Source organism: Eurypyga helias, unplaced genomic scaffold, assembly GCF_000690775.1.
Source record: "Eurypyga helias isolate BGI_N326 unplaced genomic scaffold, ASM69077v1 scaffold34751, whole genome shotgun sequence".
NCBI lineage: Eukaryota > Metazoa > Chordata > Aves > Eurypygiformes > Eurypygidae > Eurypyga > Eurypyga helias.
This window is the reverse complement of record NW_010229686.1, coordinates 1920-14272: the sequence shown is the minus strand read 5'-3', so window position 1 is coordinate 14272 and position 12353 is coordinate 1920. Positions and strand designations below refer to the sequence as shown.

At 38.5% G+C, this 12353-nt stretch overlaps 1 protein-coding gene across 1 annotated transcript in view; it reads right to left on the bottom strand.

Moving 5' to 3' along the window:
* CEP152 (centrosomal protein 152kDa) overlaps positions 1-12353 on the bottom strand; it is a gene marked incomplete at its 5' end in the record, with an annotated part of 21322 nt that overhangs the window by 8587 nt on the left and 382 nt on the right. The window contains 19 exon segments of the mRNA XM_010160490.1: position 1; positions 4-376; positions 767-835; positions 1294-1566; positions 2103-2282; positions 2980-3115; positions 3263-3391; positions 3705-3835; positions 3942-4055; positions 4632-4836; positions 5420-5583; positions 6406-6497; positions 7352-7499; positions 8943-9143; positions 9439-9578; positions 10184-10324; positions 11101-11269; positions 11737-12081; positions 12291-12353. The exon segment at position 1 is cut by the window's left edge and continues 259 nt beyond it; the exon segment at positions 12291-12353 is cut by the window's right edge and continues 3 nt beyond it. Coding sequence (XP_010158792.1) covers position 1; positions 4-376; positions 767-835; positions 1294-1566; positions 2103-2282; positions 2980-3115; positions 3263-3391; positions 3705-3835; positions 3942-4055; positions 4632-4836; positions 5420-5583; positions 6406-6497; positions 7352-7499; positions 8943-9143; positions 9439-9578; positions 10184-10324; positions 11101-11269; positions 11737-12081; positions 12291-12353 — 3074 coding nt within the window.

The following is a 12353-nucleotide window of genomic DNA, read 5'->3' as shown; positions in this document are numbered from 1 at the left end:
GCTTTTGGTCTAGCAACATCTTTATTTCTGCCTCCTTCTGAGCAGAGAGCTCGTTCTTCTGCTGTGCAAGATCCTTCTTTGCTGTCTCAAGTGCCTCTTCAATACTATTTCTATGATCATCTAAGAACGATCGGTAGTCTCTCTCATTCTGCTCTTTTATCTGCAGGATTTCTTCCTGCTTTTCTTTGTTCCACTGAGCATGAGCTTTGGTTAGCTCTGCTTTGATAGCTGCAGGGATTTCTTCTTTCTTTAGCTCCAATTCCTTCCTGAGAGAAATGACCTTTTCTTCAAGTTCTTTCATTCTTGGCCCAGATTTCTCTGTGTTCTCATATTCTTTCTTCCATTTCTCTTCAGCAGCTGAGAGAACTAGGGCTAACTGGTGAATATATAATACAGTCACTATAAATACACACATGCATTTATATATACACCAAGTATATATATAAATATACTGGGTCATCAGTAATTTACTGGAGATTATTTTCCATTACTCATTACTTATTTACATTACTGGAGATTATTGTACAGTTTAATAAAAATATAAGTCTAATCAAGGGAAAAAAAGGATCAGAACCAGAATACATTAGAAGCATCTTTACTTAACAATTCCCCTCCTATGTCCACATTCACTCCTCAGCAATATATGGAATGTGGAAGACTGAACAGTTTATCAATACATACACACAAGGCATTTTGTACCTACCTGCTTTGCTGCGGTCTCTTTGTGCTCTTTTTCCCATTTTTCCTTTTCCATCTTTAGATTTACTTTGTACTCTTTCAGCTCCGTTAACTCTTGCACCCACCTGGCACGAGCTTGGGTTAAAGCCACATCTACCTACAAGCAGATAAAACACCTACTTCAGTCATCACCGCTGAACACATTTTTGTTATGACATTCACGTGCCTAAATTAAGAGACTTGACTTTAGATTGCCTGTTTACAGAAATTAAAAGAATCAGACCAGCAGCATCTGATGCATTTCTTGATACAAAAATGATACCGAAGTGATGACTATTAAACTTACTTTCCTTAATAAAATGCTATAAACTCTAAGTCAGTTCTGCTCAGTTCAAAAGACCTGCAAAACTTGGCCAATTGTGTGAAAAAAATAACAGCTAGAAAAAACCCAGCTACTTAATACAGCTTCTTCAGATTTTTTTTTAATATATTCCTAATACAGCAAATATCAATAGCTTAAGAGAAAGTTAGTGGAAGAACACACTTGTTTTTAGGTGACTCAGTTGCCCACTGCAGTTTCATGGGCTCCAGGCCGACAGAACAATTATTTGTTACCTGGCTGGCAAGGTTTTTACAGTATTTATTTTCCAGTCCTATTTCAAATTCTTTTAAGGCCTCTTCAGAGGCCGTATTTTCTTTCAGAGCCTTCTGGATCTGCAGCCTCTGGTCTTCAACAATCCCTTCTAACTCTTTAGTTGGAGCTTCGTCCACAACTGCTACTTGGTCAGTTTGGCTGCTGCAGTCATTACATTCAACTACGGTTCTTCTCGATTCTTCCAGCCTACCTTGCCACTCTCTTTCTATTTTGGCAAAGACCTGTTCTTTATTCTAAGGAAAAAAACAGTTTTTAGGAAAACCTCCCTAGTGTCCAAATAACTAAAATTTCACTGGTATTTAACAAATAAAGCTGTTTACACCAATAATCTTTCCTAATAAGAAAGAGCAAAATCATGCTCAGAGAGCAGAGAGTCTGGTAAAGAAGGCGTTGGGTTTCCTTCCTCAGTGCAGCTTTCCTCCACAGGGTAGGATACACAAAGGATTTTTATGTGACAATTAAAGGAAACAATAGAAAGCATAACCACTCGCCCAGGGATGAGGGTGGGAAGCCCCAGCATACTACCAGCTGTGACATTCAGGACATTCTGCACGTTACTTTACAAGGTCTAGGGTTTGTGGTTTGTTCCAAAATCTGAAGCATGTGTGATACCTATTGTTTTCTTCAGAGGCTCTTAAAATGACAGACCCTTAAAAGCCACTTCAAATGGCAGAATACCAACGCATAAGTCTATTTTTAGAAGGAGAAATTGTACACAAACAAGTGAACAATAATAAAAAGTTTGAAACCCCTGGTCAAAGTTCCACACCTCTTTTTCTTCCTTCTCCCAGTGAACTTCGGCTACTGCAACTTCCTCTTCAACCTGCCGTTCTTTTTCTTCCAGCCACTGCCGCTTTGCTGCAATCATAGAAGCACTGTGTTTCTCTTCAAGTTCAGTCCTCAGAAGGTTAAGAGAGTCTTCTTTTTCTTTCAGTAGCTGTTTCTTGAGCTAGGAAAAGTAAAATAAAAAAATTTGTCTCGGAGGCATAGCCAACTGCTCTAGTACAAAGTGATGAGACACAATTAATTCCAAGGCCTGTGCATTGACCCTACTGATGACAAGATTCAGCTCCCAAAAGGAGGTGTTTTAAGATGTCACAAAGGTTATTATGGAAAAACTTATTTTAGAGCAATAGCCTATCAGGCATCTTTATTCCCAGCATACTTTGAGCTGCACCTCTTTATCATACTTGCTAACAAGACAGTTGACCTACTTCAGCCATTTCACACTGGTATCTATAGAAAAGCCAAATTTTTAATCAATACAGCAAGTTGATTTCATTACTAAAAAAAAAAAACCCCAGTATTTTCACACCAGTTGTACATAGCAAGATGAAAGTCTGTACTGTCATTCAGTTTTTGGAACATGTTTCATGAAAGTAAAGCCTCACGTTGCTGGCTGAGCCGTCAAAATTATGAAAGGTGACTACATGAAAATGCACAGCTATTGGAAAAGGTTATTTCTACAATATTTTAAACCTTGCCACACAACAGCAGGTTAATTTAACAACAAATAGGTCACACATTAACTTTCTGATATAGCTTCTTAGTATCTACCCCAAACAACTAAACTTAAATACACTTATGGATATTACATCTTAAAGACAGTCTGAAATTATATTGTTTATAGGTATTTCCATTAGCACCTTCTCTTCCTTCAGCTGCTGCTCTTGCTCAAATTTCTGCCTTAATGCAGCTTCCAAGGTGTCCTTCTCCCCACAGACTCCGATGTAGCATTCCTTCACCGCAGTCATCTCTCTGTTCAGCTCCTCTATGTTAGCCCTTCACAGGACAGATTATTTATTATCAGTTAGTCTATACACAAACAGGACAGCAAATCTGCTTTTAAAATAAAACATAACTAGCACTGAAGGCCAAACAGGAAATGTAAAAGTTTCAGTAAAAGCGGAAGAAAATTTTAAGTCTTACTTTAACTGTGAGATCATCTTTTCATAAGTTTGAGTAAGTTGCTGTTTTTCTGCAGCGTATCTCTCCATCAGGTCTTTCTCAAAATGTGCTTTTGTGTCCTCATGGTGCTGCTGGTAAGTTCTTTCACACCTGCGATTTCAAGAAAGGAAAAAAAAACTACCTAGGGATGTGTCCCCCCCGCTTTTAAACAGGGTTCAACATTTTGGATGAGGCTTGTAGCAACCTGGTCTAGTGGAAGGTGTCCCTGCCCATGGCAGGGGGGTTGGAGCTAGATGGGCTTTTAGGGCCCTACCAACCCAAACCATTGCATGATTCTATGACTTTCTTACGTAAGAAACTAGCTTTCTAACGCTGACCTCCCCTTGGACCAGAAGGCTGGTACAAGATCATACACACAGGCTAGAAGTTCGCCAACGGAACTTAACACAGTTAACAGACTTACCTGTCAAGGGCCTTTTGTTTATCGTGATCAAAATCCTGGACCATCTTTCTCATCTGAAAACAGAGCTCTTCATTTAAGCTTTTGAGCTTTTCCTCATTTTCCTTCAGTTCTTCAATAGTGGAAGCACAGTTCTGGACAAACGAGTCAAGTAATAGCTGGGTTGTAAAGAACCTTTTCTAATTGGAGGTTTTAGCATAGGGGTTTTTTTGGCAGGGATAAGCAGCAGCGCTCTCTCACCTCAACTTCTTGCAGCAAAGTTCCGTTAGCCTTTCTGAGACTCAGAACTTCTTCCTTCAGTTTATCAGAAACCAAAGGACTGGCCACTGAAGTACCACTCAGATTTGTGGCAAGCTAAAAACAGTAAAAACAAACAAAATTAAGATGATATCTTTCATGGAATATATGATTTAGGAGTTGATTCTTTAAAAAAGTGAATGCTGTCAGATATAAGTGAGAGATACAATATCAAAGAGATTACATAGAGAAGGCCCTCTGAAGGCAAGCTGATCAACAAGAAATCTGTTTAGTATTCCACCTGTATAAACTAACGATACTATCAGCTTCCTCAGAGAAATTAAAAGGTCTTTTTGGCTAAAGAAAATCAACATTCTCCAATGATATTTACTTCTGAAAAAAGCGTAGTGGCCATTAAGTGCTATCAAGCAAGTCAGTCATATCAAAAATTCCCTAACAAGTCATATGCTGCCCAAATTCTGCTGTTCAGTTTGTTTCCTTTCACCAAAGACACAAATCAAGGTATCATCCAAGTGACAATACTTTCCCTAAGATCAATGGCAGATTTACTTCCTTGCTATGAATACTCAGCTGTGAGTAAGTTCTTTGGTCTGTTTTCAGAAGTTTAAATACTGGTTTAGTTCACTAAAATCCAGTGCACCTTAACTTTTAAAGAAGTGTAATAGAACAAACCTCTGACTCTTTTGATGCCTTTTCTGCTTTCAACTGCTCATATTCCTCTAATGTCTTCTGGCAATCTTTAAGATCGTTTTGTAATTGAGTAATCTGGTTTCTCTTCATTTTATTACTGTTCAATAAACGTTCCAGCTCCGCTCTTAATTCTACAATAATTTCATCTTTCGAGAGTTCTTTATCCATGTCTCTGTTCTGTACTGCACTATTAGGGAAGACATAACCAGTTCAGTATTTAAAAGATGAAAAAACATTTACCTGAAAGGTAGTAGTAGCAAAGAGAAGAGCAACTAATGCTACCAGAAATACAGATAACCAAGAGACAACAGTAAGAAGAATGAGAAGATATGAATACAAAAGCCGCCTGCTTTTTCATCAAGCTGCAGTTAGTGTACACGAGACTGCTTCATTCAGCTGTTTCCCCAAAAGATTCATTCTCACATGACGCGAAGTATTTTGAGACAACTCAACTGGTTGTTCGGAAAAAAGACGGCTTTAGCATGAAGGAAGTACGTGGAACCTTTAAGGAAAAAGCTATCCATGCATATAATCCCCACAACCCAAGGAACAGCAACGCTGTCCCTATAAAACCTGAAGACTTATTAAGCAGCAGTTAGGCATCCATTTATGGTATTAATCCAGTTTCCCAGAGTAACTGGCAACACAAACAGTATTTCAAATATCTACCAAAATGCTATACACTGATCCAGTAAGACCATCTTTTACACATCACTCGTATAATTTCTTGAGGATTTTAGATTTTTCTTTCAATGAGAATCACTCAATACCTGCAAAACCTTGGTTTCTTCCCAGTAAGTTTTTTAATTCCCAAATCTATGTAGGAATCGCCCAGGTTCATGTGTGCGTCTCCACCCGCATCATTCAAAAATACTCCAAGCTTGGCAGCAGATTCATACAAAGCAATTTCTTCCTTCAGTTCTGCTACTTCTTCCTTAAAGGAAGAGACAGAAGAAAAATTACACTGAGCAGACAATCTCCAAGCAAGCACATCAGGCCCAGCCCACAACAACTCACTTCCAAAGGAAACACAGAGATGTTCTTTCTAAATACAGTTGTATTAAGCTGTATTTACTGGAATCATCTAGCATTACATTTATTTATTTATTTATTCTATCACTTTTTATACCTCTAGCAAAGCCTGTGTTAAAATAACAAATTCATTAGGGAATATTTTCTGTTGCTCAGTATATTCTATTGTTCTTATTACAGTTCATATATGAAGTTAAGTACTATTTCCTTTGCACTTACTTCTTTCCTGCTGCTCTTGTAGAATAAAACTGATGACAACATAGCTGGAAAAACAGTCTATTACTACTTACTAGGATTTGTAATTTCCAACGTGACAGATCTAAGTCAAATATATGAACTGAACTGGACAGAGACTTCCACTTATATTACAGAGCACTCTCTAGCATTCACTTTTGCTGGCAAAAGGCAAATTTCAGAACACAGTATCTCCAACTATATCTATAGCCTAATTAAAAGATTCCCAGTACACAGAATTTACGTTGTTCTTTTTCCATAAGCAGGTTAGATAGGTGTATGATAGGAGATTTGTGTTGATACGTATGCTCTGCTGTGCTTTAATATTAAAACAAATCCAACATGCAACACTGGGAGATAAAGTAGTGGGTAGTCCTTTACTGAAAGGAGATGAGCTTGTTTCCCCAGCAAATAGAGAGTTTCAACTGCCAGCGTCTTAGCCATAGTGTCCACCCCACTAAAATCAAAACATTTAATGAAATGAACTAACCTGCAAAGCCTTGTTCATGTTATTGCTTATCATGTGTGCAGACTGAGCTTGTTGCAATTGAAACCGTAACTGATTTGTCTCCTGCATCGAGCCTATTGCAGGGAAGAAAAGGGAGAGAAGGAGCAGGTCATAAACATGCAAGAAAGACTATGCAATCTGAAAAGAGATCACTGTTAAAGACATGGATGTTGATTCTAGTAACAGGTATTACTCTGTTTCTAGTTCCTTGAGCTCACTAAGAGACAACACAAATGATGAAGGCAGGAACACATCCAATAAGGTTTTTCTCCTCTATCCTGACATTTAGGCTCTCCCTCTAGAGATATTTCTCTTTCAGACTACCACTTCTCAAACAGAACATGCCCTTAAAAGACAGACATTTGGTCTAGTTAAGATATTTATATTTGATGAAGAGACAAACATTACTGTTAAGATTTCAGTGTGTAAAGGTAGGTAAAAATCAAACACACAAAGAGCAGAATACTTCACATGCTATTCCTACTGATATGAGTTTCCAAGAACCAGCCTCCAGCCACAAAAACAGTTCTTTTCTCATCAAGATTTGAATTTAGAATGGCAATTCAAGACAAATGTCTAACACAAAAATAAGTAGCTTACTCCAAGACTGTTATTTAGTCCAAAACTAAGTTTATGCAGCACAAAATGCATATAAAAATAGTTTAATTGCTGTTGTTTGGGGTTTTGGTGGGGTTTTTGGTGTGGCTTTCTGGGGGTGTGTTTATTTTATTTTTATTGGGTTTTGCACTTCACTCTAGACTTAAATGAAGTTTAATTAAGTCTGACTAATGCAATGCATAGGAAATGGTCTAGTACACAGCTTGATTAAGCTTCGTAATTTCAATAGGAAGACAGATGTGCAGTTTTGTACTTCAAAGAACTTGAGCCATTTCTGGAAGGAACGATAAGGTATGAGCAAAAGGCTGACCTGTTTGCAGTAAATTTGCGCACTGCTTCTGGCTTTCCTCTAGGCTTCTCGTCAGTCGATTTATTATTTCAGTTTTTTCACATTTGGTTTCTTCCAGCCTTTTTTCAAGTTGCTTAACATGCTCTCCCAGATTTTTACACAGCTCTTTCTAGGAAGACAGATTATTTTCACATTACAAACATTCAGCCATCTAGGACAGTTTTGGATATAGAAAGAGTCAATATATACAAGGCACAGGAGAGAGGATCAATTTGATACCTGAAGGGGCAGAAGGCACCTAAATCAATCACAGATCAAGTGTTACCCTTGGCTGACAAGTCATCTCTTACACCACCCGAGTTCAGTTTTCACCAGGGGACAGTAAGTATACTCATATATAAACACACATGGATATGAACTAGTTTGTATTTCCTAGAGCAGTTAGTTTTCAGCATGTCAGGGTATCCCCCATAGTTAATCACAGGTAGTTAGTCTACTGCAGAAAAAAATCAAGCCTTCACATTATTTATATTAAGCCTGAGTTTAACCCAATTTAGTTTAACTGAGCTTAAGCCAAGCCAGCAAGTTCCAGTGCTCGGCAGAAGAGGAACTGTAGTTTTTTCACAATATACAAAGCAGACCATGACTTGGCATTGTTACAGTTGCCTACCTTACAGGCCTGGGAGGCACAGTACCTCATTATGTCTTTTGACTTGTCTACTTTTCTCAAAAACAGGAGATCTCTCTCCAAATACCCCAAACATACTACAGTAAAAATTTTTTTTGCAGTAAAGACAGAGCTGCATAAGCCTACTGAAACAGAAATTTTGTAGTGCATTCTGGGTAACCAGCATAAAAAAAAAGAAATGGGTTGTGTGTTTGAGAAGTTTACAAGAAGTGCATGTTTATGTTGAGACAAGAATTACAGACCTAAAAGTAAAGGAATCTAGTTCTCTTTCCGTTACGTGAAACAAGAGGACAATTTAAGGCCTGCCTAGACTACACTGCTTGAATATTTCTAATAGTGTAATGGGCTCCTGTGACGTGTCAGGTAGAATATTTTAATAAGCTCTATAACTGTGTGACACAATCCATATCAACTCCTTAAAACCAGCACTTTCTTCCCCCATTTCTCCTTTTAAATCCATACTTCTAAACTAAAGTGATTGTTCAGTCATTAAGAGTCCTTGATCACTTTGAGATTAAAGCTTGGTTATAGACTGTTTAGTAAACAGTTTTTCTTGCAGGAAAAATCTCACATAATTTCTTGATTAGTTCTTTTCTTTCACAGATTTGGTTGTCAGTGCTCTTTCCAGAAGAGATTGTGCACAGAATGAAAGCTCAGGAGGGAAACCAGGACAATGAATTCCTGCCTCCTCTGCATCTGCTATGCACACACTGACAATTGGAGCTCACAGCTGCCTGAAGATGTTTATAAAAACATACCACATCGGCTTCATAATATTGAGACTGACATAGAATTTCCTTTCCGTTTACTTAACAGCTTCCAGGAGTTATTAGAATTACAGGGCAAGAAGTACAGTTTAGGAAACATGGGGAGCTCTACAGCCTCTCCAGTACAGTACTCAAGTGTCCTAAAATAATTTCTCACCTGCTCTCGGAGTGCAGACTTTGTAGTATCAAGTTTCTGCTCTAATGCTAATACTTGCTTTTCATATTTCTGCTTGAGTGCTGAAATAATGGCCTCGTGCTGTTCTCGGGCTCGCTGAAGGGCATCTGATCGCTGAAGTTCTAATAGCTGCTTCTGCATGCTCTCCACGGCTACCTCTGCCACTTTGGATTGCTTCAGTATCTGTAGGAACAGTATTAGAGTAGCACCTGGTTACATACATTTCACTTTTGCTCCAATATTCTGTATGTCAGTTCAGGGTTTGTTCGTGCAAGAGTTGCTAGAAGTCCTCAGATAATGCCTGGATTTTAATACAAACTATTTTTCACCAGTGCATCCTATTCATAGCATATATTCAGCGTCTGCCATGATCATGAACAGTGTTTCAGGAGACCAGCATCTGTGTTCAATGCAAACGCACCACATACATAACTGGGGAGACCTTCCACAGTAAACAACTTTAAAATATTTATAGTACCTGCTCCTCATTGGTAGTAAGAGTCTGAATTTGAGTTTCAAGGGCCTTTATTTGACCTTCAAGATGCACTTCTCGTTCCTTTCCACTCTGATAGAGTTTTTGAGACTCGTGAAGACTAACAGCCAAACCGTCTTTTTCATCTGAGAGAGACAACAATTGTGAGCAAAACACAGCCAGCCACCCAACAACTTCCGTGTCCCTGCTCTACAGCACCATTTGCCATGAGCCCTCTGCCTCACATTGCAGCCAACAAGCAGAAGACAGAACAAAAACATTCAGTCCATCCAGTAACCACCTGCCGTGTTTTTCATTTTTAAGGGTTTTGGGGTGGGACTGGGGAGTCTGGAATACAATTGTGGTCTTGACAACACAGTAAACGTTAAGACAGTTATGCAGTCAGGTACAAATCCAAAGAAGCTGTGGATGCCCCATCCCTGGAAGTGTCCAAGGCCAGGCTGGATGAGGCTTGGAGCAACCTGGTCTAGTGGAAGGTGTCCCTGCCCATGGCAGGGGGGTTGGAACTAAATGATCTTTAAGGTCCCTTCCAACCCAAACCATCCTGTGATTCTATAATTTCCTTAAAAACAAGGTTGTGGGAGAAGCTTTGGTTCACATAATCCCAAATCAAGTTTATAAACAAGATCAATACCTGCAGACACACTACTTAAATAAAAGTTTCAGAATAAAAAGGTTGCTAGATGCAAATAAAATCTAAGAATTAGAGACTGGTACAAAACCACTTTACCTTTAACCATCGAAAGCTGATGATTCAAATACCTAATCTGCTGTGCACTCTTTTCTAGCTTGTCATTAAGTTCTTCCAGTTGTCTCTCTCTTGCTTTATTGAGAACTTGAAGTTGAAGAATCTGCATATTTTCTGAAGAATCTGCCAAATTTCAAAGAGCATGCAGACAAGTCACCACAGTCAACTAACCAAGAAAGTCACAGTCATGATTCCTGACCCAAGATAATTCTGTCCTACAGTGGAAGTATTCACCTGTATTCACTGTTGATTCGCAAAACTGCATCATTTTTTAATCCATGTTTGAGTCACATCAACTGAGTTGCTCTGGCAGCAATGACTAAAGAATTGTGGGAACTACTAATGTAATTCAAACCTAAGAGCAAGCCCAGGTTTACGTGCTGTGAATTCACACACGGTCTTGTGGAACCTGTAAATTTTTAGGCTAACAAGCAAAGCAGTTGTGTCATTTGACATGCACCTAACCGAAAAGGCCAATGTGGCATCAAGCAAAGCAATTTTTCCTAAGGTGCAGCAAGTCATTATTTTCCAATATTATAAACAAGACAAAGCGTCAGCAATACTTGAGACTGAGCCATCAGAAATAATTTTGTTCACAGTCTCACCAGTCAAAACTACATTTTTAATAGCCAGAATCTCAAATGCCCTGAAAAAAAAAGCTGATTCCTAGATAAAGATTGGGGTGGAGAGGCGGGGCAGAGGGAGGAACACAAAACCAACCCAAACACAAAATTAGGCCTATCCCAAAGTAAGCTTAGAGCAAAATGAAAGATCATATACATCAACATACTTTTAGTTGTCCTCTTACTAAATATCTACTGAAATCAACAGGCTTTGCTGCCAACTTCCAGTGGGGTTTTCACACAAACTTATTTCAAGTCTAAACTGCAGACACTTACTTTCATCATTGCCCAAGAACTCATGTTGCAAATCTTCAAACACTTCATTCCTTCGGGTTCCTTCTTGGATTACTGGAATTTTCTGGTGAATGCCATTTTGGTATGGTTTATAAGTCACTTTGTAAGATTCTGGCGATTGGCCACTGACAACATCAGATGCAACAAACTGCTGTTGTGACAACATATACATAAGAGGAAATAAATTACAACTACAACTGTAGCCTTACGAGACGAAAACATTTTTAATCTGCAGGTTGACATTAAGAAGAGCTCTAGTAGCTCTTTTATTTTCAGGCTCCAATCCAGCACACCATTTAAGTGTGACAGAAATTTTCCTGAAAGCTTCTACTCTAGGAGAGTGCTGAAGTGTTAACTTCACTAGAGTAAGCACACACTTAGAGTGAATCACATTCGTTCAACCTCATGGAATTCTACCTAGCCAACAATAGATGAAAAAGAATCATAACCTACACATATGAAAATCCAGTTACTTTAATGCTTTGTTGTTTTAACATGCATCATTGTTTAAACTGATAATATAAGAGACTGAAAGCATTTAGAAATATTACTACCAATAGTTTAAGACCTGTGAAAATTTTCCAAGAGAGACAGAAAAACTCATAGCTCCTGAAATACCTTAAGATGTTCCTTGGGAGCATCTGGAAAATTTATTATTTTACTTTGCTGATTGTTAAATTCTGGTTTACGGCCATTTGTATATGGCCTAAAGTTTTCAGGAAGATGATACACATTGTTCTGTTGGTAGCAACTTGGAGCATTAAATCCATCTCTACCAAGATACACATCATCAGGATCCCCTTGACCATTCTGCCCACAGTAATCTTCTTCAGCATCATATAAATGGTTCTTCTCTTCATCGTCATGCAGGCCATTCCAATTCTTTCCATGTTTTTCAACATGGTCATTTGGCTGGTCACACAAGAATTGTTCAGGGTACAGATTTTGCCCCTGTTCGTATCCCTATGGATGGATAAGAGGTTTAGAAATGCTCTCTCAAAACACAGATATCCCCCCACCCACCCTCTTTTTCTGGTGACACCAGCCCTTAAGTTAGAAACACTTTGAATGACGAGAAAAACATGTCACCTACATGGAAAGTATTTCTCTAATGAATTTAGCGTGTTATTATGAACAAGCTACTCATTACATCACTGTTCATACAAGCTTACATTTTGAGGATCACTTATCAATGGATGATCATTCCACCTTCCATCATGCTTCCCAGGCTCATG